At 32.3% G+C, this 26,908-nt stretch overlaps 1 protein-coding gene across 4 annotated transcripts in view; it reads right to left on the bottom strand.

The window, feature by feature from the left end:
- Positions 1-26,908, bottom strand: part of Cadm2 (cell adhesion molecule 2) — a 1,033,997-nt gene that overhangs the window by 156,493 nt on the left and 850,596 nt on the right. For all 4 annotated transcript variants that reach the window (XM_021238785.2, XM_021238782.2, XM_004857903.4 and 1 more), the window contains 2 exons: positions 8,180-8,332; positions 6,009-6,146 (listed from right to left, as the gene is read on the bottom strand). In XM_021238785.2, the coding sequence (XP_021094444.1) occupies positions 6,009-6,146; positions 8,180-8,332 (291 nt within the window). The remainder of the gene's footprint in view (positions 1-6,008; positions 6,147-8,179; positions 8,333-26,908) is intronic.

Below are 26,908 nucleotides of genomic sequence, written 5' to 3'. Positions count from 1 at the left end.
GAATAACTATTAGAACTTTGTTTAATGTTCTTTAATCCTATGGGTTTTGAAGCTGTATTGCACATAAAGATCATTAGAGGTACTTGAGAAATATTACGGTTTTGAAGCCTAGTACCCAGAGATTCTGATTTAGTGATTCAGTTTTGAGACCAGGAATCTTCTTTTTCATTTTAAATTGTTTTTTTAGAGTACTAACTGGGGTGATTCTAATTCAAATGGTCTAAGATCCACCTTTTAGGAAATATACTCTTGAGAAATTCACTCTTATCTTTCCAACAGCTGAAAAGTGACTAAGTAGCTTATAGCAAAATTATGTTATGTTCAATCTGCTTGAAAATTAGCCCTCTTTGATTGACATTGGCAAAAACCTGTTAATATAGGGAGATGTAGCTGGAATAAACTGAAGACTGATAGCCAAACATTTTGAAACGCTAGGCAGGCTATAAGTAACATTTGTAAAAGAGTAGCTCACAGGTATGGGTGTAATTATGAGGGTATGGGGAATAGTCGTACTAGGAGAAGATCTGTTTGAAATAGGCTGCACATACAAAGGACAATGACTATTTTAAAGGGTTAAGCCTTAAAATTTCCCATATCATATGACAGACATTTGTATGGTACAAACATCTTTCCTAGTCATAAACTTCAAAAGCTTACCAAGCCTACCGTTTTACATTCTATAAATGAGTTCAACCTCAATATTTTAATAATTAAGCACATTATTTGTGTTTGAACTAATTTCTCTTAATGCCTTTCTTATTTTCAATGAGCAAATATTCATTACTCAAAAAACTCAAACCCCTTCATTGTATATAGTCTTTGATGCTATTTTTTTTCTTTGCCTCAGGCTCATTTACTAGTTCACCTTAAATTTATCTTCCTGTTCAAATCCATCCTTTCATAAAATAATACTACTATCATCTATTACTTCATGGCTTTATTAGCTCATGCTTGAAATGCCTCTTAACTATGCTTCTATCCTTTACATTTCTCCCCAGATACAAGTGCTGGATGGTAGACTCCGAATATTCAAGCCCAGGCCTTGCCAGATGTTTGACCATGAGAAATCATTTTCCTTTTCCAGACTGCAACTTCTTGTTATTATCATGCAAGAAAAAAATCTATTGTCAGGTGAACAGATGAAAGGAACAAAATATTTACTGTGTCATCGTTTCTGTGGATTAGGAATCCCGGTAGGACTTAGCCCGATTCTCTACTCAATGTCACTGGGCTGATCATTTATATCAAAGTTATATTTCCTATTTGAGTTTTATGGTTCTCCTCAAGTCCGCTGATTGTAAGTAAAGTCATTTCCCTGAGGCAATATACCATTTCTCACTCCCTGTCACCTAGAGACTGATTTCAACTCCTAAAGGTCGCTTACAATTCTTTGCCACATAGCACCTACAAACAGTTCAAAATAGCTCTTTGTTTCCTTCCAAGCCAGGAGAAGAATGTCTCTCTGACTCCTTTTTTAAAGACAGCACACGTTAGTAGGTCAGATTTTTTGAGACGCTCCCTTCAATAGACTCAAGAGAGATCCATAGTTACATCTGCAAGACACCATTTGTCATATAAAGTAACATTATCAAGGCAGTCGTGTTACTTTGTGTTCATAATTTTATCCTACACTCAAAGGGAAGTTTATGCTCCAATAAGGATGCAGGTCATTGAGGGTTAGCATAAAGTTTTGCTTAACACATTAAAGTAAATGCTAGTTAGTTGAAAAAAGGATTCCAAGATTTTGTTATAATGCTCAAACTGCAAATTACTAAACTTATACATGGAAGGAAAGAATTTAATGTAACTGTCAGCTCTCACGGAGCTGAAAGATTTAAGGAGGCAGTGTACATCTTTTTTCACACTAAATGGCAGATATTCAGCTTCCTTGCTACCCAGAAGATTAAAGGCTGCTGAGAAACGCCTGTGGTTTTGGATGCAGAGCTGCCCAAAGGCACCAAAGTTATATCTGAGTCAGCTCATGGAGGGAAAAATCCTCAACATTAGATTAAATTATGATTATTTCATTATACTGTTTAACTTATATTTAAAAAGTCTCACCGTGGCCTAAAGATTAAATTTCAAATTCATTAGTCTGGAATAAAAAGGTCTTCCATGGCATATCTAGGTCCTACCTCCTTGTTTTCCTTTCATACCTATATCAAACATAAAGTTTCATAGTTATTTCAATCACATGCTTTGGTGTGCATAGATAGAAAAAATGCCTTTCTTCACAAGGCCCTACCACCTACTTTAACTCCAACCCATATGATGAATTCCACTCGTCGAGATCCATTTATTCAGTAAGCAGATATTTCCTAAGTGTCTGGATGAAGGAATAAACAATTGCACCCTCACCTTTTCCATAAATCAAAGACAATTTCTGTTTCTTTTGTATAAAAACTGTAGTTAGTTCCTACACTTGTGCCTGTAGGTCTTATAATCATATGTCCATCTCCAAATTGTGAATATGTTGAAGAACTATTTTGTTTCATTTATTTTATATTTGTAGTATATTTTATATACTATTCTTTTTATATTTGGAGTTTTAATTTAGGGATTGATACAGCTCCCCATTCACAATCAGCTGAGTAAAAATAATAAAACAGATGATTTCTAAAATTCATTTAGTGATTCCTTGTACTTGACAATACTTTTGGCTCATAGAATTTTGAGACAAGCATTACTATCCTCATTTAGCAGATGAGAAGACAAAAGCTCAGATAGAGGAATATTTTTTGTAGATTATCGATATTCCTCATTTTATGTCCTCTATACCTATTTAGTTCTCAAAGAAAATTATCTGTATCATTCACACAATTAGCAAAAGACTACTAATGCATATTTTCAGGTCCACCTAAGACCTATGCAACTAGAAAATCCAAAAAAAAAACCCTACATGTGATAAATAATGTCTGTTAATGTATGAAAACCAGTGCTTTATAATCTGAGATTGAAATCTCTTACTTAAAAAGATGAGACAACAACAAAATAAAAACAAAAACGCCAAAGTTGATCAAGTAGTATTTTTTCTAGTAATGTTCACCTAGAAGCTTGAAAATGAAATTCAAATACTAGATAGTAATGGATAAAAAAATGACATGCACAGACGTTGTTTATATAAAATATTCTCCATGATTTTATTTAATAATCTCAAGGGCATTTTAGATTCTCCAGATCCAGATTTTTGATTTATTAATTTGGATCTTCAGTTATAAATTATTGTATATTGGGAAATTGGAAGGTATTTTAACCATTTTTATTGAGCTGAATTGAATTGGATTTTAGTGGCCTCATTTTTTCCCTTTGTTTTCTACTAGGGACTATCTTTTTTTCATAGTGTCAAGTGATATTATAGTCAAAATAGTCCAATTGTACTAGGAAGTCAAATTTTCATCTATGAAATGACAAGAAAGATCAAGATAAGGATGGAGCAGTCCTTTCCGTGAGGAGTGTTTGTTAGAGACTATAAAATAAAATTTCTGTTAGCATATCCATGGGCAACAAGGATAACGAATGCTTATGCTATGCAGACTACTGCACTTATCTTATTCACACATATACCAATAAAAGTAAAGTTTATATCACTCAAGAAGTTCAGCATCTGGGTAGGAAGACTTTATAAACATGCAAAAGAGTTATAATGAAAGAAAAAAACCATATAAATATAGCAATAATAAATGCTATCTATATAGCCATTATTATGGTTGGTGTCTAGATGTCCCCTCAAAGCCTCATGTGGGACTCCTAGAGACAAGGCACAAGAGCCATGCACTGGAGAGCATAACATTTAAACAAAAGGAGGCTTCATGATTCCTGAATAGAGAATAGAACCACATGTTGATTTTGTATGTTTTTGGTCTTAACTTTTGTTACGGCCACAATTCAAATGAAATTAAAGGAAAGTGTTTATAGAATCAAACTTCCCACATTTTTACATAAAAGCAAAAATGAAAAAAAAATAAAACTTCCTTCTAACCCCCAATGTATGATAAATGTATTTGGCATTGAAAGCACATGCCAAATTTGTAACAAATTAAGTACTTTTAAACAAATTCGAGTACAGCATGGGTTTCTCATGTGGTTACAATGTTAAAAAGTCAGTCAATATTAATGAAATATTTAATATGTTAGAGTCTATAAACTCCTTGAGGATGCAAGGGAGAAAAACCCTTGGTACACAAATAAAATGCTAAGAAATTGAGAACTAATTATTTCAGAATTAAGGAAGAAATGCACATAAGTTATAAAACAATTCACTGCTATGACTTTGTTTTAGTGCATTTTTAAAAAGTGCATTCTATCATAAACCAAGACTTTCATGGGAAAATACACAGGAGGTGTGTAAAATATCACTGCCTAGAGAATGCTCTTAAGCTACAGAAAACGGATTTTAAAATTATCCTGTATTTAAAGCTTTCCATCACAAATACTTAAGCAGAAAAGTGACCAAAACAGATTTTTTCCTGAGGTAACTCAGGAAGCAGGATGGAGGATCTCTTTGGGGAAGATCCAAGTAATCCCAAAAAATGCTGTAACAAACATATCCAGAAAGGATGTTACCGAACCCTATCAGAGTGTAACAGTCAAGTTATATAGTTACTTGAAAATTTATTTCAGCAGAGTTCAGATTGTGTCTTGGGTCTAGTATTTCTCAAAACTGGATTAAGACATATTTAATAGTTCAAACACAAAGATAGTGATTAGAATGAAATTCTTAATAACATCCAAGGTTTGGAATAAATATACAGAGAATAATCAAAATAGAATATTGGTTAAATAATTGCATGGATTATAATCCTATGATTTATCAGTAATTATACAATTCTATATGCTTGATATGCATATTCATTAGTAAGAAATAATCTGATTAAGGTATTAGAACTACAAGTTAAAATAGTCAGAAATGTTAGCATAAACTTGTCTCATAGAAGATTATGTTGAGCATAATGTTACTATATCATATGCAAGTTATTTTAGTGATCATCATAAATGATTCTTATGTCTGTTTGTTAATATATGTGCAATATCAGACTCAAAATACCCGTGTATTTTTTTTTTTTTTCTTTTTGGTACCAGGGATCGAACTTGGGTCCTTGTGCTTGCAGGGCAGGCAGGGCTGGAAACACTGAGCTAAATCCCCGGCCCAACCTGTGTATTGTTTGTAAGTATTTTAATCAAACTCATACTACCCATTTGTTATATAAACTTATTCTCTCCCTTAATAATCTATATGTGTTCTTGTGTAGAGAGAAAGAGAGAGAAAAGGAGAAAAGAGAGAGAAAGGAGGGGAGAGAAAGAGAGAAGCTTAAATTTGGATGTATAAAGTACTTTATTCATACTCATACTACCCATTTGTTATATAAACTTATTCTCTCCCTTAATAAATCTTTATGTGTTCGTGTTCAGAAAGAGAAGAGGGAGAGAAATAGAAAAGAGAGAAAAAGGAAAGGACAGAGAGGGAAAGAGAGGCTTAAATTTGGATGTATGAAGAAATTTATTTTGCATTTTTACTGAGACATGCAATTATTTTTTTCTTCTATGTAAATTCCTGGAAATTAGATTCATTAATGTTTATCTGGTTTTATTTTCAGAATTTCATAATTCCAGAAATCAACACAATGAAGAAATAATTCATTCAGTTTCTCTTATTATAATTTAAATATTATATATGAATTCTAAAATAATTGTATCTAATATGAACTCTTGCTTACTATTTTCAAGAATGAATCTGTGTTTTTTTCACATATGAACTCATTTCCCCAATGTTCCCATGAGGTATATAATTGTTTAAGTCTGTTTTCGATAAGGGAAAAACAAGGCATGTAGAGATTATATCCATATACCTAGTGAAATTACTTGAATTAAGAAATGGGTAAATCTATCTTAAATTGAATTTAATCTGAAAATAATCCTGTGGTTTAAAATATGTAAAATACCTTTTTAAAATGTGCTGTAATAGTTTTAGTGTATTCATTTTTATTTAGATACTTTTTTCTCATTCTCACCTTTGATTTCTTTATCATTTTTGAACCATCTTATATCAGCTGCAGGCTTACTACCAGATGTTTTGCACGTCAGCTGCATCAAGTCTCCTTCCATCACTGGTGATGAAAATCCACTAATTTGTGGCTTCTCAGGAACACCTGAAATTTTAAAAAATGCATGAAGTAAATATTGATATAAACCGCTGTATATTAGAATAAACTTTCAGGTATGTGTGTGTGGTATTCAAAATGTTTCTGATACATATTTAGTTTAAAGTAGTTTTTAAAATTAGATTGTAAAATTTTAATCTGCAAAAATACTATACTGTGAAAATCTTAAAAACAATCACTCAGTGTTAAGTTCTAGCAGTATACGAATTTAAGAAAGTAGATTTTATTGAGGGAAACAAATCCAGAAAATACATCTTTTTCTTAACAAATTATAATTTAACTAAAACACCACCTTTCTTTCCTGATTTGGTAATTTTTAGAACTCAAAAAGTTATATTATAGCCTATGTAGTTTGTTCAAGAAAATGAATTTTAGAATAATTGATCAATAAACACAACTATCCTTTTGGCCTTTCTCATCCTTCTATAATAGAAAATGGTTCTTGATGTCATTTATGTAAGAACTGCAATTGTAGTTTTGGGAAGCATGATGTATATTCATTTTATTACTGGTTTTAGTTCAGATAATTACAAGTAGAAGACTAATATACAGAGCTAGGGCATAGATTATTTAAAAAATAGAATTTCACACATTTCCTGGACCATGTTATTCAGGTATCATAGTTGAGGCTTATTATGATTTCTTACAAAATTATTCAATAATAAAACCAGACTAATACCTTTTTTGTTGTATTACTTAATTCATTTTTGAGAATATTAAAATGTAAGAATGTTGGGAAGCACTAATGTGAGAAATATGATGTAGTACAACAAGAACAACAAAGATAAATGATAAATCAACATACTTCCCTTAACAAGCTAGTTGAAGTTTTGTCTTCATCTTTATATTACCTCTGCACTCTTAAAACATACTTATGTTATACCTTTATTTAATAAACTGAATTCAGCAAGCATCTATTCTTTGAATCTCAAGTTGGTTTTCTACAGAAAAATATATTAATCCTAGGCAGTTGTTATTCTAAAATATTCCATTGTAGTGAGTATATTTTGTCCTTAATGAGAAACTTGTGAAGATTTTCATAAAATAGTCCCAGTGTGACTTGCCACAAAAATAATTTCATATCCTAAGCACAAAACCAATTCACTGGCTGGATTAGTTTTACTAGTCCCACCCAAAAGAACAGTGTGTATCAGTCCTTTCGAATAGAACATTGTGCTTGTATTTTAAAAAGGAAAGCAAGCTAGGGGTACACACACACACAAAAATCAATCTTTAAATTCCTCTGACTTGTTCAGCACACAGGTGTGTTTCAATGAACTGCAGCAATTTCCACTGATTGGGGCAATGACATCTGTGGAATCACAGAGAGCTCAGAGCTGCAACTTTATTTCCTCTGAATCTTTATGAATGTATTGCTTTTTCATGTTACTTTAACCTTTTAGAAAATGGCCCAATACTTAGAGAATAAAAGCACAAAGAAGCTATAAGCTGCATGCACAAGTGACTTGATGTACTTCATTTAGAAATCCAGAAAATACAAATTTAGGAGAAAAAAAAGACACATGGAAATGTCATGGCCGCTAAAATGCACTAAATTACACACACAGGTCGTTTTTGAAAGCTGCAGGTTGTTAGGATGGCCCCTTCAGATGATTTTAGTGATACAATGAAGAAGCACAAGATATCTCACTATTTCTTTATTCTGTCACTCAATAAAAGAATCTGAATACACATAATATATAGAAGATTTCATAGAAAAAAAATTAACTGGAAATCAAGAAAATGGGTGTCTATTGCTGGCTATGAAAAAAACAAAAACAAACGGCTATGTGCCTTGCAGCAATCATGTAACTGTTTATAGTTCCTTTTGTCCATTTATACAATGAAGAGTGCAACCAAATTATTTTTAAATGCCATTTAGTATAGTGTAGCAAACAAAATACATTAGAGTGTATCTTTTAATACGAACTTCAAAATTTCTTTTCTTATGGAATTGTTTTTTTGTGGTTTTATGCATCACTCTAGTTTGTGATTTCGTGATGTTAGCCCCTTGCACTTACCCAGAACAGTGAGATAGGCCTTGGAAGTTTTGACAGGCATTGTAAACAAGGAACAAGTATACTGTCCTTCATCAGAGAGAGACACGTCACTGACACTGATACTCAGTTCATGCCAGGAAGCACGCACTAGCTCGATCCTATTGTCCCTTAAAGCTGGAAAGAGAAGGTATTGAAAATGTGAATGGCAACAATAGACATAGTCAATACATTTAGACTGTTGATTTTAACATGATAAAATAAACATTTTATTTGGCTACGCACCTATAGTTTGCTTTCTGAAACTGTTAAAGGAAGGTTTAAATGTAATGAAATATTTTATCAGATTTTTAAAAATCAAAGTAGAATTAAGTGTCCCTTACTGTTCTCAGAAATAAATTTTTAATTAAATGATTATATCTGGCTGAGTAATTTTGATGAAGTGAGGATGGTGATAATAAAAATAGCTTTCTTTCACAAAATCTTTCACTGAATTCCAATGCCAAAAAAGCCTACGAACAACATGGGTTCACTTCTGCGGGCAGATAAATTTGAAAAATATGATTGGTATAAGTTTTCCAAGATAACAAAAATAATTACATATTAAAAGTCTTTGCCATAATACTTGTTGAACTACATTTAAATCAGAGTTGACATTTAACTGAAAAGCATCTGTAAGCTACTTGATGCTTAAATTTGCTCTGACTGGTTAGCACACTCTGTATGTTATTTGGTGCAAATCGCCTTCTGTCTTGGAACACCTGATGCACAGAATAATGTTTAGATACTTATAGTATTATGAATCTCTTGGTTCATTTTACAGGAGAAATAAAAGAAGTTTAACTGTCAAAAAGTGCTTCATTAAGTACAGATATTAAATCTGGAATTAATCAAGAGACAACTAAGAGTACTCTGAAAGAAAGAGGAAAGAGGAGTTAGTTGTTAGAGACATCAGGACTGAGGAACACCACAGAGGGTACTAAAAACAACAGTGAAAGATGAGGTAGGCTCAGCTTCCCCAACCACAACAAATAAATGCATTTATACTGCTGATCAAATGGGAGTCCCCCAACAACACCAGAAAAAACTAGCTCACTTGGAGGAAGAAGCTTCACAGACAAGAAACCTGAGGGAAGAGTATCTTTCCTGGTCAGACCTGAGATGCCCTTTCCTTATATAGACACAATGTACAATTGAGCCCCAGGGCAGTGAGAGTGCTGCACAGTTAGCACCCTGCTCTGGAAATGCTTCTTGCCATGTGCTAGAAAGCCCCTTTTCCTACCAAGACTGCCAGACTGACTCAACTGAGGAAGCTACTCTACCCTCTTAGATGGCATTACTAGAGGTCAGTGTGACCCTCAAATGGAACTAGACAAGCCAATTTCACTAAACAGCTTAACAAAGTCTTTGAAAGTTAAATTGTTTTGAGAATTACAGCCCGTGAATGCAAGTTAGGACCACGTGTTAAGCCTCCACATGAAACACAGCTCCTAGAATAGAAGATTTTACTAGCATTCAGAGTCTCCTAATGTAATAATCAAAATGTCTAGGATAGAAATACAAAGTCTTTGGTAATAACAAATACCTGGAAATCATAACTTAACTGAGAAAAGATAATCAGTACAACTCAACACTGAGATGAATCAGATATTGTAATTATCTGACATAGATTTTTAACCAGCCTCTGATAAAAATACATTACAAATAATTAGTAATTATCTTGAAACAAATGAAAAAATAGAAAAATTCATCAAGAAAACAAAGCTATTAAAATCTAAGTTATAGAAATAAAAATTTCAATAGCAAAAATAAAAATTTTCAATAGCAAGAAAACAGTTATTAAAATCTAAGTTATAGAAATAAAAATTTCAATAGCAAAAAATTACTACCACAATGGCTCAATAGTACAATGGGGATTACAGAAGACAGAATCAGTATTTAGTGGCAGCAATAGAATTCTTCCAAGATCAACAACTGAAAGAAAATAAGATGAAAAAAAATATATATATAAAAAGAGGGAATCTGTAAGGCAAAAAAAAGAAAAAGATATATAGGATTGGTACAAGGAGAGTTGCAGAAGGAAAGAAGAAAGAGAATGAAGATGAAAGAATATTGAAAGAAATAATCACTGAAAATTTTCCAAATTTGGTAATATATTAAAATGTGTGGAATCAAGAAACTGAGAAAACCTCAAAGAGGAAAAATCCAAAGTCCATGTCAATGCATGTTGAAATGAAAATTCTGAAAATTAAAGACAGAAAAGAGCTTAAAAACACCAGAAAGAAAGGCATATTATGTATGAGAACTAAATACAAATGACAATATATTTCTCATTCATGGAGGTCAGAGGAAGTGGCATGTTTTTCAAGTACTGAAAGAAAAGAATTCCCTAATATTCTTTACCAGTAAGTATATCCTTCAGGAATCAAAGGAAAATAAAAATATTCCCAGATGAAGTAACACTAACAGTATTTGTTTCTGATAGACCTACATTGAATACCCATTAAAGCACTTCAAGAAGAAGAGACAAAAGAAGGTATCTTGAACCATCACAAAGAAGAAAGAAAAAAGAGGAACAATAGTAAAAAAAGAAAATTCTTCCAAGGTTTTCAAATTCTATGGCGAGTGAAACAAAAATAATATCAACTGATCTATGTTCAACATAGAGAAGAAATACTCAAGACAAGTAAAAAGACGATGGAAGAAAGAGACCTAAGGAAGTGAGGCTTCTATACTTAAAGGGATAAAACTTTACAACCAGAACACTGTGACAAAGCACATAGGTAGAGAAGTGTGATGAAAATATCTGGTGAATTTTTTAAATTAAAAAATACAGTAAAAGACATATTATCATTAATTCCCTTCAAAATATATTCTCTTGATTCAAACACATTCATGCTCTTGTTCTCACCACTTTCTGAAACAGTTGTGGAAGTCCTTTCAGGAGTGTCTTTAGGAGCTATGACCAAAAATAAAATGAATGTTGTTCCTGAGTTCCATCCAACAGAAAGGCAGGCTTGTTACAACATTAAAGTGTGTCTTCACTTACCTTATTCACTAAATCTGGTATGGTGCTACTTCTGCCTTTTTCTCAAAGTCAAAATGGTCATGAATGGTAAATGTTTTAAATTGATTAGGACATAGAGGTAACACAAAAGACCAACTAAAGACACACAAGGAAGTGGTCAGAACAGAATCTACTCAAAGTGAGGAAGAGTATTATGTGGGTGATTAATGACAACTTGTATTTTCCTATGATATTTATTATAATTTAAACATATTTAAACCATATTTTCTGTTGTAATACCCATTGCAGCCACCATGAAAAGCATATAGAGAGGTACACGCAAAAACTCTATAAGTAAATCACGATAGAATATAAAATATTTTCCAATAACAAAATTGTATTAGAAAAGAGATTAATGTTTGCCAAGGGTCAGAGATAGTAGCAGATAGAGGGATGTGAGTGTGGCTTCAGTGGGTTCCTGTGCTGATGGACCCATCTTGTATCTTGAACGGTGAGGAATACAGGAAGATACACATGTAGTAATGTACATATGTGCACATGTATGAATGACATGTACACACATGGAAACGCACATAAATGAGTAAATGTAAAACTGGCAAAACCCAAGTAAGACTGGTGGACTATTTCATCATCTATTCCTTAGGTGTGGTATTGTTTCATAGCTTTGAAAGCTATTACTGGGGGGAAAGGTACATGAGAACTCTCTATACTATTTCTTATGAATCTATGGTAAAAGTTGAATTTTTAAAAAGTATGTACATTTGATAGGAGTAGGGGGAATGCTTAGGATATTAACAGCTAAAATTCATTTGTACACATTTATTTTATAGGAGAATCCCAAATGATAAATGTTTTCAAATAATCTGTACCTTGTACTATTTGTGAGAAGACTACTTATAAAATAGACATTTGTGAAAATTCTAAAATTTTATAATTTTATATATTGTTAAGAAATCATCCCCCTGAAAACTCAAATAAAAAATACCTAAATGACTGCAGTCCCTTTGCTGCCTCTCTTCTTTAACTCTGATTTCATAAGAATATATATGCATACAAATATTTTGATCCTAGTTTTTATTGGTTATGAAAAATAAAGTAGGTCTAATTATGAGTGTGATTCTGTCTCTAGTAGGATATAGCACATATTTTATAAATGTGTATTTTATACTCTCCCTTTTATATGCCATAACAAATTTATTGTTCAGTTGGCAGAGGAAAAGAGTGGGTCATAAATTTGTTATTTTCACAGTAGGAAACCATGGTATATTAAACATTTTTAAATCTATGATTTACTAATATATGTTTATCTTATAAAATATATATCTAATTTTAATAATTTAATGTATATTATATACTAAATCTGAATTTATATTATGTACTTATATATGTTTATATTATATTTCATTTTTTAAATGGTCATCAAATGGAAAAACCTCAAGCCTTGCCATAATACTATAAGAATAATAAAAAAAATCTCTACCCCTTTGTTCACTTACATTTCCTCTAACACAAATCTCACTGACAAGAAGCAGAACTTAAAATTTTAAGTGAAATGTGAAAAAATAATTTAACTCTCTTTAGGCCAAATTATTTCCCAGAAATTGTAGTCACAATAGATTATTCAATACATATAAATATAAAACTTCCATAATTGAATCATTTGTATGAAATAAATTTAAAAACATCAAATCAAAAAAACTTAGCTCAAACCTATATGAGGTTTGGTTTCTGGTGGATAATAACTCTTGTCCATTTTTATTCACTTTAATCTTTGCATCATTATATGAGCTGAATGATATCATGCAGTGTGTAAAGTGTCTTAAATATATTTACAGTAATGATATTAAAATACCAGAAGCTTGGACTCTTGATGAAAACCTAAGTATTTTAGTGTCTGAAATATTTTAATTGATCTAGCTTATGAAATCATACAATTCTTTGACTTGTTTTAAAATTATTAGTAGCTTTAAGTAAGTAAAACTAGGCTCTGCATAGTAGAGCACCTGAATTTTAATATGATGTTTGTTATTAGTTAACCATATGAATCTGAGCTATTTTCTTAAATATTTCACTTCCATTTCCTGTGTGATAAATGACAATGATAATTTCTATATGAAAATAAAGGTATAAGAAATATAAGTTAGAATTTTAGAACCAATCTGTATGAATATATATTCTAAAACTGAGAAACAAGAGGCTTCCCAAGAACGAAGATACTACAAAACTTATTTCACTCATAATTTATTATAAAAATTTCTTTATAGTTTATTTGCTAAACAATAGGGCTGACTCATTATTTTTGTTGGGCTAAATATTTTAAGCAAATCCTCCATCCAGTGTTAATCTTTTCAAGTTTGTAAATACGTATGATATAATCTACTCTTTGCTCTAAAACAGCATCTGAAGTATGAAGGGATAAAAGAAAACCTTTACTAGTCCAAAGAGGGTTACACTGTATAAATCAATAGGCTCCCCGTGAACAGGATACTTGTCGCACTATCTCAGCACCCTGAGCCATAGCTATCTGCACAGTAGGTGTTCAGTGAATGGCTATTGAATTGAAGCTGAGAACTAAACTCTGTCTATATAGGATAAGAACAGAGTAAAAAAGCACTGAACTAGGAAGTCCTCTTCAATATAACTCCACAGGATCCCCATGAGAGAAAGGCCAAAAGTAAAAAAGAATTCCCATATAGACACTGTTGAGTATAAAAAAAGAAACATCATACTACATAAATTTTTAACAAAGTAATAGTTCATTGGAGATGACTTGAAAGGAAATTAATGATCTTTGGAAATACTTTCATTTTACTTCATAATTTCTAAATGAACTCAAAAGGTAGTAGCTTATCAGAGACCAGATGTATTATTTCACTTTTCTCATAAGTAAGTCCCAAATAAATAATGAAGAAATAATTATCATAGTCTCTGCTGAAATGAGTTTAATCTTTAAAAAGTTTCCTTTTAAAAATACAGAATCTTAATTATTACTTAAATGTGCTTCTTAAATATAAATAGGAGCTCAAACATTTTGCTTAAATACCATTAAAACATTTCCCTAGGAATGAATAATTTAAGAGGAGAAACTAGCATTTGTAATAAAAGAATAAAAAAGAAATGGTCACATAACGTTTAGAGAATAAACCTTAGTTAATGGGTTAAGTAGGCCACTTTGTGATCAATCTCATTAGCCATTAGGTACCTTCTACCCATTGGTGAGGTGATTTCATGGTTTGAAACTGCAAGTATTTTAGAACTTAATCTCAACAGCAAATAAGAAGCACTGACCAATGAGGAGGAAGCTATTAAATAGTACTTAACTCTGGATGAAATTATTTTCTCAACATACCACTGATTCTAAAGGGTTTATCAATCATACAAATGTACATTTGGAATTAATGCCACATAAAATAAAATCTTCTAATGTAATTATTGAAGAATTCCACTTGCATTTTATATCCATGTGCAAAAGTTACCAGCATAGTTTATGTTTTTCATCAATTCATTTTATTTTTTTGTTTTGTTTCTTGTTTTGGGTACCAGGGATCAAACTTGGGTCCTTGCCCTTGTGAGGCAGGCAGTGGAACCGCTGAGCTAAATCCCCAGCCCTATTAATTCATTTTAAATCAAATAGAGTTTATTTCAGTAGTCCTATTGAATTTATCTAGCATTATTCATTCAAGAACCTACTAGCAGAGCGAGGGACGCTGCTCAGTGGTATAGCACCTGCTTAGCAAACATGAGATCCCTGAGTTAAATCCTCCTCATCACCATACACACACAAAAACAAAATTAAACAAAAAATTAAGAACAGGAGAAGATGTGTATACTCCACTTATAGATTTACTTATGGATTTCCTTTTCTATTTACTATAAAAGTAATAACATTTATTGTCACAAACATCAAATAACTATAAAAGGTTTTCCATTGAGATACTTAAATGTAATTAAATAATGAATAAAATACTATTATGTGATTTTTTTTTTTTTTATCCTGGGAATTGAACTCTGGGACTCACAATACCCCTGAGCTATATTTCCAGCCTGGCTACATTCCCTGCTTTATTGTGCAATCTTTTTAAAGAGAATGTTAAAATGCAATGAAAATAACTTTATTATTTTGCATTTTTTCCTAGTTTACCAATTTGACCTGAAACTTCAATAAATCAGGATTAACATATCTTTTGTTTTATCCACAAAGGTTTACACATGTCATAGTATAACAGATATTCCTTAGTAATTTGTTGAATTAAACTGAATATGTAGATTATCAACATTTCTTGGAAATATTATATAATTTTACAAATTATCATTTTAAAAAATTATGTTTATTAATTGAATATTGTAATACACTGAATGATTCCATAATTTTAGTTCACTACATAGAATGATAGTAAAGGGAAAATCTACATAGAAATGATGGATTTTACTTTAGTTTTCACCATGAGTACTAAATTGTTAATGCTAACATAATTAATGTCTCAAAAGCATACCGTTCCACATCTATAGAATATTAGCAAAGATAGTCCTGGGACACATTTAAACATTTATAAAATACATTTACTACTTAAATAGTAAGTATTATTTCTTAAAGTAAGTTCCACATCATGTATGAGATGGAATTTTAAGAACTTTAACTTGCCACTTGTGGTTTCTATCTAGATGTGCCCCCAAAGTCTCATGAGGTTATAGGTAGGGCTTTTCAGAAGTGGCTGGATTTAGAGTATGTGATGCTGGGAATAAGTGTGTGATGCTGGGATCAAGGGTGTGTGATTACTAAATTAGTGTACTGATTGGTTTGGCATAGTTCTGGGAGTGGCTAATAGGAAGCCCCTGGTTGTGAGTACTACCTGACCTAAAGGCAAGAACCCTGGATAAGGGACAGAAAGGGCTGGAGTGGTTGTTTACTGCTGTTGCTGCTTCCAGCTTACTGTTTTCTGCCTGCCTTGCTTTGCCATGGACTGTTTCTCCTCTGCAATGCTCCTCTGCCATGCCTCCCTGCCTTGCACCCAGTCGATTATGGACTGAAACTTTTACAAACTGTTAGATAAATAAACTTTTCCTCCTTTAACTTTGGGTGTTAGGTATTGTGTCTCAGCAGTGAGAAAAGTAACTAAGACATCACTTTTTATTCTCTTGATTTCAGTACATATTATCTCCACCCAAGTGACCCCATTTGATTTTTATAGGGAGTTTGTATCAGTACAATAAACCAAGTTCTATCTATGAGAAAGAGATTTCAAAGAACACTAATCTTAAGACTTTTGATTCAGTATGTCTTATTTTGTTTCCTGAAAACTGAAAAATAAGCTCTTTCCTCTGTTTCTGATTTGTTTTCAGAGGTGCCCAGATCTGTTTTATTTCCCTAATTCCCATAACCAGTCCATACAGTGCCCATGTTGACCTGTGTTAACTGCTTAATTTCCGTGATTCCTTGCAATTTCTGTGAACTTGTCAGTAACTAAATTGATATCTATAATTCACTGGCTCCTGTTTGTCAGTTGAAATCTCTACCTTCCATGAGGGTCACAAACAGGACAAGAAATGGAAACTTTCATAAAGACAACTTTGCTATGCTATATCAAAATGATTTATCTCCTAATTAGATTTTACACTACTCAGCCATAAAGGAAAACTAAAGCAGATAAACTATTACAAAAACCTAGAAAAGGGCTATAGGACTAAAACTTAATTCTTCTCAGGCTTTATGCTTAGAATCTGGAGAAGGGCAATATCAAATTATGCCTCTGGATATTATAGAAGAGGTAAGATAATGAAATCTAGCTACTCATATTCTTGTTATCAAAATGTTACTTTGCTCATTGATAGCCCAACACAATCTTAATTATTATATTAAAATGCTTATATCAGTTATAGTAATATAGAGAACCAGTTCAAAATAGACAGAATAAAGTATCAACTAGTAAATCCTTTTCTCTTTTGAGTTTACAATCATACAACATAAAACAATCTGAATCAATCTTTTGGAAAATTGGTAAAAACAACCATTACTTCAGAACTGCTATTCAGTAAACCAAGTTTCAGCCTGTACTGAAACCATAGTAAATGGAGTTTTAGAATAGAATTGTGAGCAGAACCTAAGCAATAAATCTGTAAACTATGTCACTCTTTGAGAGAAGTTTTTAAGCAACAGAATCACTATTGAAAAGGCCAGCTTTTCTTAATTCAAATGCATAAAAACGTAAAGTCCTTACTCTTATTGTAAGATTTTAATAGCTTATTAAACATCTGACAAAGAGAAACGTCACAGTTAAAATATACAAAAATTTAATAAAATCAGGTAGGAAAAATTTAATATGTTGGAGGAATATAAACTCCATGCTATTTTTCTACTTTCCATGTTACTTGCCTTTCCTAAAGCCTACCTATTCCCCAAAGGGGTCTCAACACCTGTCCTAGGGAAGCACTCCACTCTTTCACTCAAATTCTCAAAGCCCTGAAAATACACATACAGTATTATCTCTGCTATAAAGTGAATATTTACACCACTTGCCGTATAATAGAAGGCATACATATCTTAATAGTGTTTATTTTTCTACTCTATTTTTCCTTCTGCCTTCAAAACACCTCATAGGTTAGAAGTATATAAGCATTTTTTCAAACATGGAAAGCAAAACATTCTTTACTTAAAGCCATTTATTTTCCCAGCATGTCCCCAGGTCATACTTATCTTTCAAGGTAATTAATATAAATTAATACATTACTGTCTTGCTAAATCCTTCTGTTCACCCCAAACAAGATTCACATCTTCTTTTGGAGTCCTATGGCAAGAATTCTACAATGAACCTTGTGCTAATTGGTGTTGATTAGCAAACTCACTGGATAAGGAAATTCCTGGAGAGATGATAGGATTTTAAGGCATTAACTTCATCAATGTGTTAAGACATTGATGAGTTCAGAGCAGGATGGGATATTAGGACATGGGGCCTAGTTAGAAGAAGTGAGGCACGGCCCTGTGACCTTGAGGAAATGTCTGAATTGCAGCCTTTCCTCTCTGGTAATCTTTCCCAGCACTCCCCTTTCTTTTTGCTATGAGTTGAGCAACTTTCTCCATCATGGTCTTCTGCCATGATGTCTCTGTCTTGGAGGCAGTCAAGCATGGACTAAATTGTATGAAACTGCAAGCTAAAATAAATTTATTTTCCTTTAAGTTCAAGGTGTCAAGTGTTTTATCAGAGCAACAAGAAAACTGACCATCAAGAGCTCAATAATTATTTGTTATGTCAATGAGAGATTAAAGATAAACTTTATGGGGTCCATTTGCATGTTGGCATTTTCCTTTTACTTTAGGATATAATACAGTTATGTCCTACAACTTCTCACCTGTGTATGAGACCATTTCCTATTGACTAGAGGTTTTAACATGGTTCTTTGCATGTAATTTCCTTTTTTTTTTTCTGTTTAATAAGTGAGTGAATAAACAAATGAGAAGTTCAAGAGAAAAATAAAATGGAAGTTTCTTCTAGTCAATCGCCTCATAAGGGATAGGGGTGGTGGGAGGGGAAGAGGAAAGGGAAGAAAGGAAAGGAAAAATTATGAGAAAGAAAAAAAATGGAAGCAAAGTCTATGTAAATAGGGAAGGATTGTGGAGGTGAAGGGCGCATAGGTAATGGGGGAAAAATAAGAGCTAAGATACATCATGTTCGGGCACAAACACCCAATGATAAATGTAAATGTATTGTATACCTAAAATGTACCAATTAATATATAAATAAAAAAATAATTTAACAAAAAAAAAGAAGATAGGATGAACTGTCAAGTGGAAGTACCAGAAATAAAAACTGCACTAGATGAGATTCACAGCAGATTAAATGCTCGGGAATATTGTTAGGTTAAATATACGGGAATAGAAAAGTGAAGTTTTGGAATTTCTCAGAAAATATATCAGCCAGAAGAGATTGAAAAAAAAGATATATTTAAACAGGACAATGACTTCAAAAATTTATGCTCTAATTTTGTACCTGATATACATGATTTGCCTTGAATTGTCTTCTATTTTGAGTCTAAGTTACCCAGTTGAACAAAATTATCATCTAATTCTTTTTGGGGACCTGTACATACAAACCTTCTGCACCTGTTGGTTCAGACATTTCAATTCTTTTTCCCTTTAAAGATAATAAGTATTCCTATTTTGACCACATCATATGGCAAAGAAACTTTGTAAAGACAAATGAACTTGAATATACTTTGAAATCTTTAATCATCTAGTTTTCAGTATTTCTCGTAACTTTATGATATAGATTTGCTTTTAGATGTTTAGGGTTACATTTCATTTGCTTAACATACAAACAGTTTATCATTTAACAGTAAAAACCTGCTCAACTTAGTTGGCAGAAGGTATTATACACTCTAAAAATGTCAGAGACATGTGCTTCTGACAATTTGGCATTGTGAAAATTCTGAGGTCAATGAGACATGAGGAAGAAAGCATGAACAATATTAATAACAGAAGCTTGAAAGGACACATATTAGTTCAGTTCTCATTCCTTCTTTATGCCCATAATTCAAGGGGGCTGGAAAACGTACTCTAGCTAAATGCTATGGGAGGAGAGAGATTAGTGAGCAATAGCCGTGTCAGTCGTGCCAATGTACCTCCATTTGCACTGCTACATTGATGTTTTCTGTTTCTACATAAAAATAAATGTAGCTATCTAAGAATATTGAAAAATAGAAACATATAATTTCCTACCAAGAATGCTAATTTTGGTAAATTTAATACAAAAGCCTACCTACTACAAATATTAAAAATAAGTATTAATATTTAATTATGGTTATTCTGCCATCAACACTGACTTGCATTTACAATGAAAAATTACATACTGAAATAACCCTATACTTATTTTCTTATTTTCTTTTAACTGTTTCATCTTTTAAGCTCTAATCATAACCTTTGATTTAGAAGGTGAAAGTATATTATTGTTCATTATCTCCTGGATTAAACTAATTACAAATATGTGTATTATATATGTATGTATATATATATTAAATAACAGATATTTCAGTTTTACATCAAATTTTATATGTGTGTGTGTGTGTGTGTGTGTGTGTTATTTTGGGGATTCCCAGCAAGTGAACCCAGGATCTACCCTGAACTTCACCCTCAACCTGTATTTTGAGACATGTTCTTGCTATATATCTCTAGGTTGCCCATCCTGAGGTCCAACTTGGAATCCTCCTGCTGCAGCCTCCAATGGTGTTGGGATTAAAAGCACATACCTCCATCCCTGGCTTGTAATTCTTATATGTACAATAAACTGATATACTTCTACTTCAGTTTTGGAAAGAATGGTCTAATTACTTTGTATAATGATGTATCTAAAAAATGTGAAATCCTCACTTGAGGATTCCAAATAAACTTCACCAATGTCACTTTTGAGATAATGCAATGCTACTATCAAACACATATGTGCAAACACACCCACAATATAATAATTTAATCTCTCATAACTTGTGCGGTACATTTTCAGAAAGAAGCCAAAGAATTGCCAAGTCTACCATCCTTATCTGATAAATACACAATTTAAATGTGGAGATGTTTCCATTGGAAAAAGAGGGCAATGATAGCAGAAGAAAGGCTGGCACATGAATGGGAAATCTTATTTATCCTACTAAAATCCATTAAATTTTCAAAAATATTTTGAAGTTGACTTAGAATTCATAGTAAAAGTATCTTTGTATTGATAGAGATCTTTATACTTTTAATGGTTTTGCTCAAAGAGTGAGTTTTTGTCATGAATTGTTTACCTAATGGTTACCTTGTACCATGTTTGCAATGTTTAAGCATATTTTCCACGCTGTCAGGGAATACACTTCAATGACTGCTGAAGTCACTTGCAATATGTTATGTAATCGACTTTTGAACTTCATTTAGGAAAAGCACTACATATTGCATGAATCTCAATTAAGAATCACTAACTCAACCCTGTATTATATTTTATATCTCAAAAAGAATGCTCTCATTTGGTAAAAATATTCCTTAGATTTTTAAGGTGTTTTCAAGTATGAGTTATACTTTAATTTTATTAATATCACTATTCATCTATATTTTAAAATCATGCTAATATTGTGCCCTAACTTGACTGAATTTTGTGCTGAAAATATTGTCAGTTATAAGGTAATGATTCAAGAAGAGTAAAAATGATTAAAATAATAGACAAATATTTTAATATCACTATAAATAAAATATAAGATTTAGAAATTCTAAGCACACACTATGTTTTTAGTACTGCATATGGAAGTAATATATAGTTACTTAAATTATGTTTATTTTCAGAGTTTAATATATACAATAATATGTATACATATATTACATATATGATTATATACCTAAATAATCTAAAATGAAATTTAAAGTGGAGAAGAACAAAAAGCCAATTTAGAAACTCAAATTGCGAAGCCTGGGACACATAAGGAGTGACTGAAGAAAGTTAATTTGTTAAAAGTCTCTTGGGAGAGAGTATAATAAGGACCAATATTTTTTCTAGTAATTCACATGAGTAATGTTCCAAATTTTATTTAGAAAGTTGAAAAACTATACCTGAAATTAGAGCCATCACATGAAATCTGTAATAAGAGTGCATTGTGTTTTATTGCATTAAATACATTTCAGTAGTAAGTTTGAATTCCTGCTTTGTAGCTAGGTTGAAATGAGACATACTGTGAAGGTGGCTGCTGAAACCCAGGGAGAGAGCTCTGAACACCCAGTACTCTTACTAATTCTCAAGAGGGGAATCCATAGTGTAATATGTACTGCTTCAAAGGCTGCTGTACCTGCTCCTAAGAAGCTTTGAGATCTGGACTGACTTATTGGCTTTGAGCTTGATTTGACTTTGGATACTCAGGGAGCCCAACAACCTGCCTGTGGAAATTATCCTGTCTGTCTAAGAGATTTTACACTAAGATAACGAGAACCATTTATGAAGGGCTAGAAAGGGTATAAAGTAATCTTGAAATCTAAGAAAGATGTTTTAAAAATAATTTACTATGAAACTATTTTACATTCCACAACATATACCACTACTCAAATACTTTCCAGAATTTCTCAAATGAAAACAAAGAATAAGAAAGAATAAGAAAAGAAATAGCCTTCAAGGCAAGTTGACACAGTAAAGAAGAACCGGACTCACTTTTCCCTGTGCGCACTGGAGGAATAACCGGGATTGGTCAGCAGTCAGCATGCCCCTCCACCTTGTTTCCTTTTGCTCTCCTTGTGCACTATGGCTTCAGTGTCCTCCCTGGTTATCATACCATCATGCTCCACTTCCAAAGGAGTGCAACCAGACAGGCAGCGATGCCCTGTCCCACTCCTCCCACTTCAGATGACACTGCTGCTTTTTAGAAGAAGGAAGGGTCACCCTCGAGTGTCTAAGATCAGGAATGGAGGGGTCTGCATCCCTTAGTTGGGTACTCAGTTTCTATAGCAAACTTTCAGCCCTGCCTCTCCCTGAAACAGTTCTGCAGCTGCTCTATCAACAGCACTCCCCAGCTACTTCTCTGGTTGCCGTCCAGGAGGTCTCCCTCCTGCTTACTGACTCCCTATACTGCAGCATAAATTCTGTTAAAATAAAAGCTCAATTTGGTATTCCTGTAAACCTGCTCATAATTTACTCCTTGCGTAATACAGGCTCCAAAACTCCTGGAGATATATTTGGGATGTTTTTAATCCTCAGTAGTGTGGACAGAGGGTCATTTCCAAAGAAAGAGCAATAAAAACTCAGAGCTGTTAAAACTGAAGAGCATCAAAGACCAACACCCAAGAAAGACAAGTGACAGAGACCAATATCAGCGGAGTTGACCTACAGCATCTGGCACAAGCTGGTACTGCTGGCAGCTGGCAGCTGGCAGTAGCACAGACAAGTATCTGGCTGTGACACCTATTAATATCCAGCATTGCTAATGTGTCATAAGGACTCCTAGCAGAACTGAACTTTGCCAATTCACAGTTTCCATCTGAATTGAGCAAAAGAACACTAGGCTGTTCGGCAAAAAGGTACTGAAAATTCAAGAGATTATTAAAGAACAGGATGACTATCAACTATGAGCCTAATAGAAGAGCAGTAGATACACACAATGTCTTATCAAAGATTGATTACAAGCACACAGACATTACCTGGAGAAACACTAACACCATAATGATTGTAGTGATATTGCTGCTATTTCTGATGATGATAATACTTGGTGATATTAATTGAAGCTACAGGTTTTGCTTTGTTTTCTGAAAAATAAAGTGTGTTAAGATCTATTCTGAGATACACGTGGCCTAGTGATTTAACGGGGGAAATTGAATGTGTGTTGGGAACAGCTTATCCAAGGATGGAATTTGAAGGTAATATGCACATCCATTTTGGGTAAATCTTTCCCTGTTAAAGAATACACACAGCTAAAATTATTAGTTTTGATCATACTAACCCCCAAATGGAAAATGTTTCATATTTAAATTCAAGAGGTAGTTTACCAGCAATAGATTGTAATGTGGTCAGAATTGGCTTATGCGATATGAGTAAAATAATATATTTCACATCATTTCTGAGTTTTAGGTATTTGGCAGAGCTTTTCTACTCTCTCTTTTTTTCTTCTCTTGTTTGGGAGTACAGGTATCCAATTCTTTAGGTGATAGAAACACTACAAGATCAAAGAGGTCCTAGGTCCCTGAATTTCCACATTGTTAAAGGTTTCTATATTGTAAAAACCTCTAGGTTGAATGCTAAATCTGAAGAGAATTAAAATTCCATTGCCTCGAGCGTCACAATTTCAGAAAATTGCTAACAAAGTTAACATTACCATAATTGGCAAAAATAAACTTAATAAAATATAAGGCTTATGAAAATTACTTTTGATCAAAGGAAAATAACATCATCCTCAAGAACTCCTATGGAATTTGCTACAGGAACAAGAATAATATCAGAAAAATATTTATAGTACTCAGGATGCTGCAAGAAGATGTATAATTTACTTTTTTTAAAAGAGAAGCAAAAAGACACAGAGAAAACAATCTTAAAATGTGAAATAATACAATCGAAGTACAGATGAAAAAGATTCAAAAGATGAATTCAAGTTTACACTACAATTATTCAAAACCATATAAACATGGAAACAAGGATATAGATGACTAATATGAGGTCTCTCAGAAAAAGAAGGTAAAACAAACAAGAGAAACAGAAGCTTACATATAGAGAGTGAAATTACTGAGAAAAATGCTATAATGACAACTGTAATTGAAAACATATCAGTAGCATAATTTCTATGGCTATTATTAAGCTGTATTTTCAGTGTAACAATTATTGAATCCAAAAAGCAAGGAGAAATTTCATTACAACACTGAAGATGAAAGGTTATGACAGAAACTTATCTCACCAATTTCTTTTCCTCATCAATCTTAACTCACCAATTCTTTTCCTCATGATATTGGAATAGAGAAGCATGTTCAATATATAAAGTATCAGATAAACACCATCTATTTAGTATTCTCAAGAAAATCATTTGAAATTCCTCATATTACAAGCATGAAAAACTTTGTGAATTGAAAATAATATAACCCTAATTAAAAACAGAAGAATATAAATTTAAGGATTCATTATATTATTAATCTTCTAATAAAAGAAAATGATCCAATGGGGTGTTGAAATTTGGGATCCCACCCAAATTGAGATTCCACCTGCCTAGCTTTTCAAATTTTTCTGAATTTTTAAATTTTATCAACCAAGTTTCATTATATCTGTTTTAAAATGTTATAACTTCAGAATATTATGAATGAACATAGCAAATTATATTGTCTCTACCTTATTGTATGGTTATTGAAATTGATTATTTGCTAGATATAGAACTGTTCAGTTAGACTGCTTTTTAATAATAAACATGTCATAAAATGGTACTTTAATTTTGAAAACTTAGCCCTTGTGAAATTAAAGTTTCATGAATATAACAAAGAAAAGAGTTTTAATTATCGTATGCATCATGTTAAAATATGATGTACACTTACACTTGTCCCTTTGCTATTTTTATTTCTATTCAAGCTCAGAGATGAAATTTATGAACAAATATATATTACATTGTTTGAAGAATTATCACTCATTTCAATCATAAATATGATTGATTTTTTAAAAATATATTTTTATAGCACTAAGTTCTTCAAGATTTTACATGCTAAAACAATAAAATACATTATATTTGGCTTATACATTACATAAATATATAAAATCAAGCCATTTTTTGAAAAAGAAATGCTACATTTCTGCTCATATTTACCTTTTATTTTTTTTTAAAAAAAGAATTTCTATTAAACAAATTACCTCTCTACCCTGGAGGCTATGGCAGCAGCGTAAATGCTCCTATCTGAATTGGAGAACATTACAATTATCAGAAAACATTTCCATAAGAAAATAATATATAATTAATATGTAGTTTCTGTATTTATTTATGAGGATTAGAGAGAAAACAGTCTTTAAGACACACAGAAGCATACGCCAAATGTGGCAGACCTGAATGATGACATAATGCTCTCCTGTCTGTGATGGTGACAGAAAATAGCAAAGGACACAAAGCTGTCAGTCTTGTTGTTTATCTTCTATCTGAGACTAATAAAGAAAGAAAGTGATTGATGGTTATAGACATAGACACTGTCTTAGATGTACAGGTGTTACCTTTTATACATATATAAAATTGCTATGCTGATGGGTGTAGACATGTGTTACTTCTCTAGGTTTTTAAGAAGCTGTTTTAACATAAGAAGAGTAATAATAAGCAAATTTACAGTTTGATTCTATGAAAGTTATATATTATTTTCTTAGATACTACTGCAAATGTTTTATGTGGATTCTATATGTGTCTGTGCATATGCATACATACATACTTATGTATTTAGGAATAGTTCTAGTAAAAGAAGATAGAGAAAAAATACAGACAAATTGAGAAAAGTAAAAAGGAAGAACATTTAGAATGTGAATTACTTTTGTAACATATATTTCTTCCAGATACATAAATGATTAATTAAAGCATTCATTCAGAGCACTGAATATGTATAGAGGAAGTGGCAATGAAGCAGTAAGTGCCTGTACTGATTTTTAAGAGACTGCAATTTATCTGGAGGAGATTAAACATACAGATATAAAATAAGTAGGCGATAATTGCAAAGCAACGTGAAAACAAGTGAATTATAATGTGGTATAAAATTCATGAGTTAGAGGTGGAGATAGAAAGTAATTAAATAAATATCTAATGAACCAAGGACACTTTGAATGTGGTATTAGAACCCTGACTAGCTGAAATAGGCAGGAGATAAATGATCAGAGAATTAACTCCAACAGAGGAAAGAATGAACTCAGTAACAGGGTAGGTTGGCCCACAAAAGAAAGATGTAGTTCTATATACACAAACATATTTTGTTCATTTCTCATCTGCATTTATTTTGCCCTTCTTGACAAAATTTAAGTAGTTTCTGAAATGCCTACAAAGTTGCCCACTTCTGGACACGTGTTTTCACAGCTGCCTCTGTTTGCAGTGTTCTTTCTAACTAACTACCACATCCCCACATAATTCCAAGTCTTATATATTTTGAAAGGCCTTGTATCAAGCTGTTCTTTTTCTGAAAATGAAGCTTCCCACCTTCACTGAGATGTCTTAGTTTTCTAAATTTATAAAATACACTTTTTGGAATGTGTCAATCTTTATGATGTATTGATATTATGCACATTAATATTGTGACTTAA

Source organism: Heterocephalus glaber, unplaced genomic scaffold (genome assembly GCF_053883595.1).
Source record: "Heterocephalus glaber isolate CG9 unplaced genomic scaffold, H.glaber_assembly_v1.0 deba00000122, whole genome shotgun sequence".
NCBI classification, from domain to species: domain Eukaryota; kingdom Metazoa; phylum Chordata; class Mammalia; order Rodentia; family Bathyergidae; genus Heterocephalus; species Heterocephalus glaber.
The sequence above is the reverse complement of the archived record's forward strand: the minus strand, read 5'-3'. Positions and strand labels throughout refer to the sequence as shown.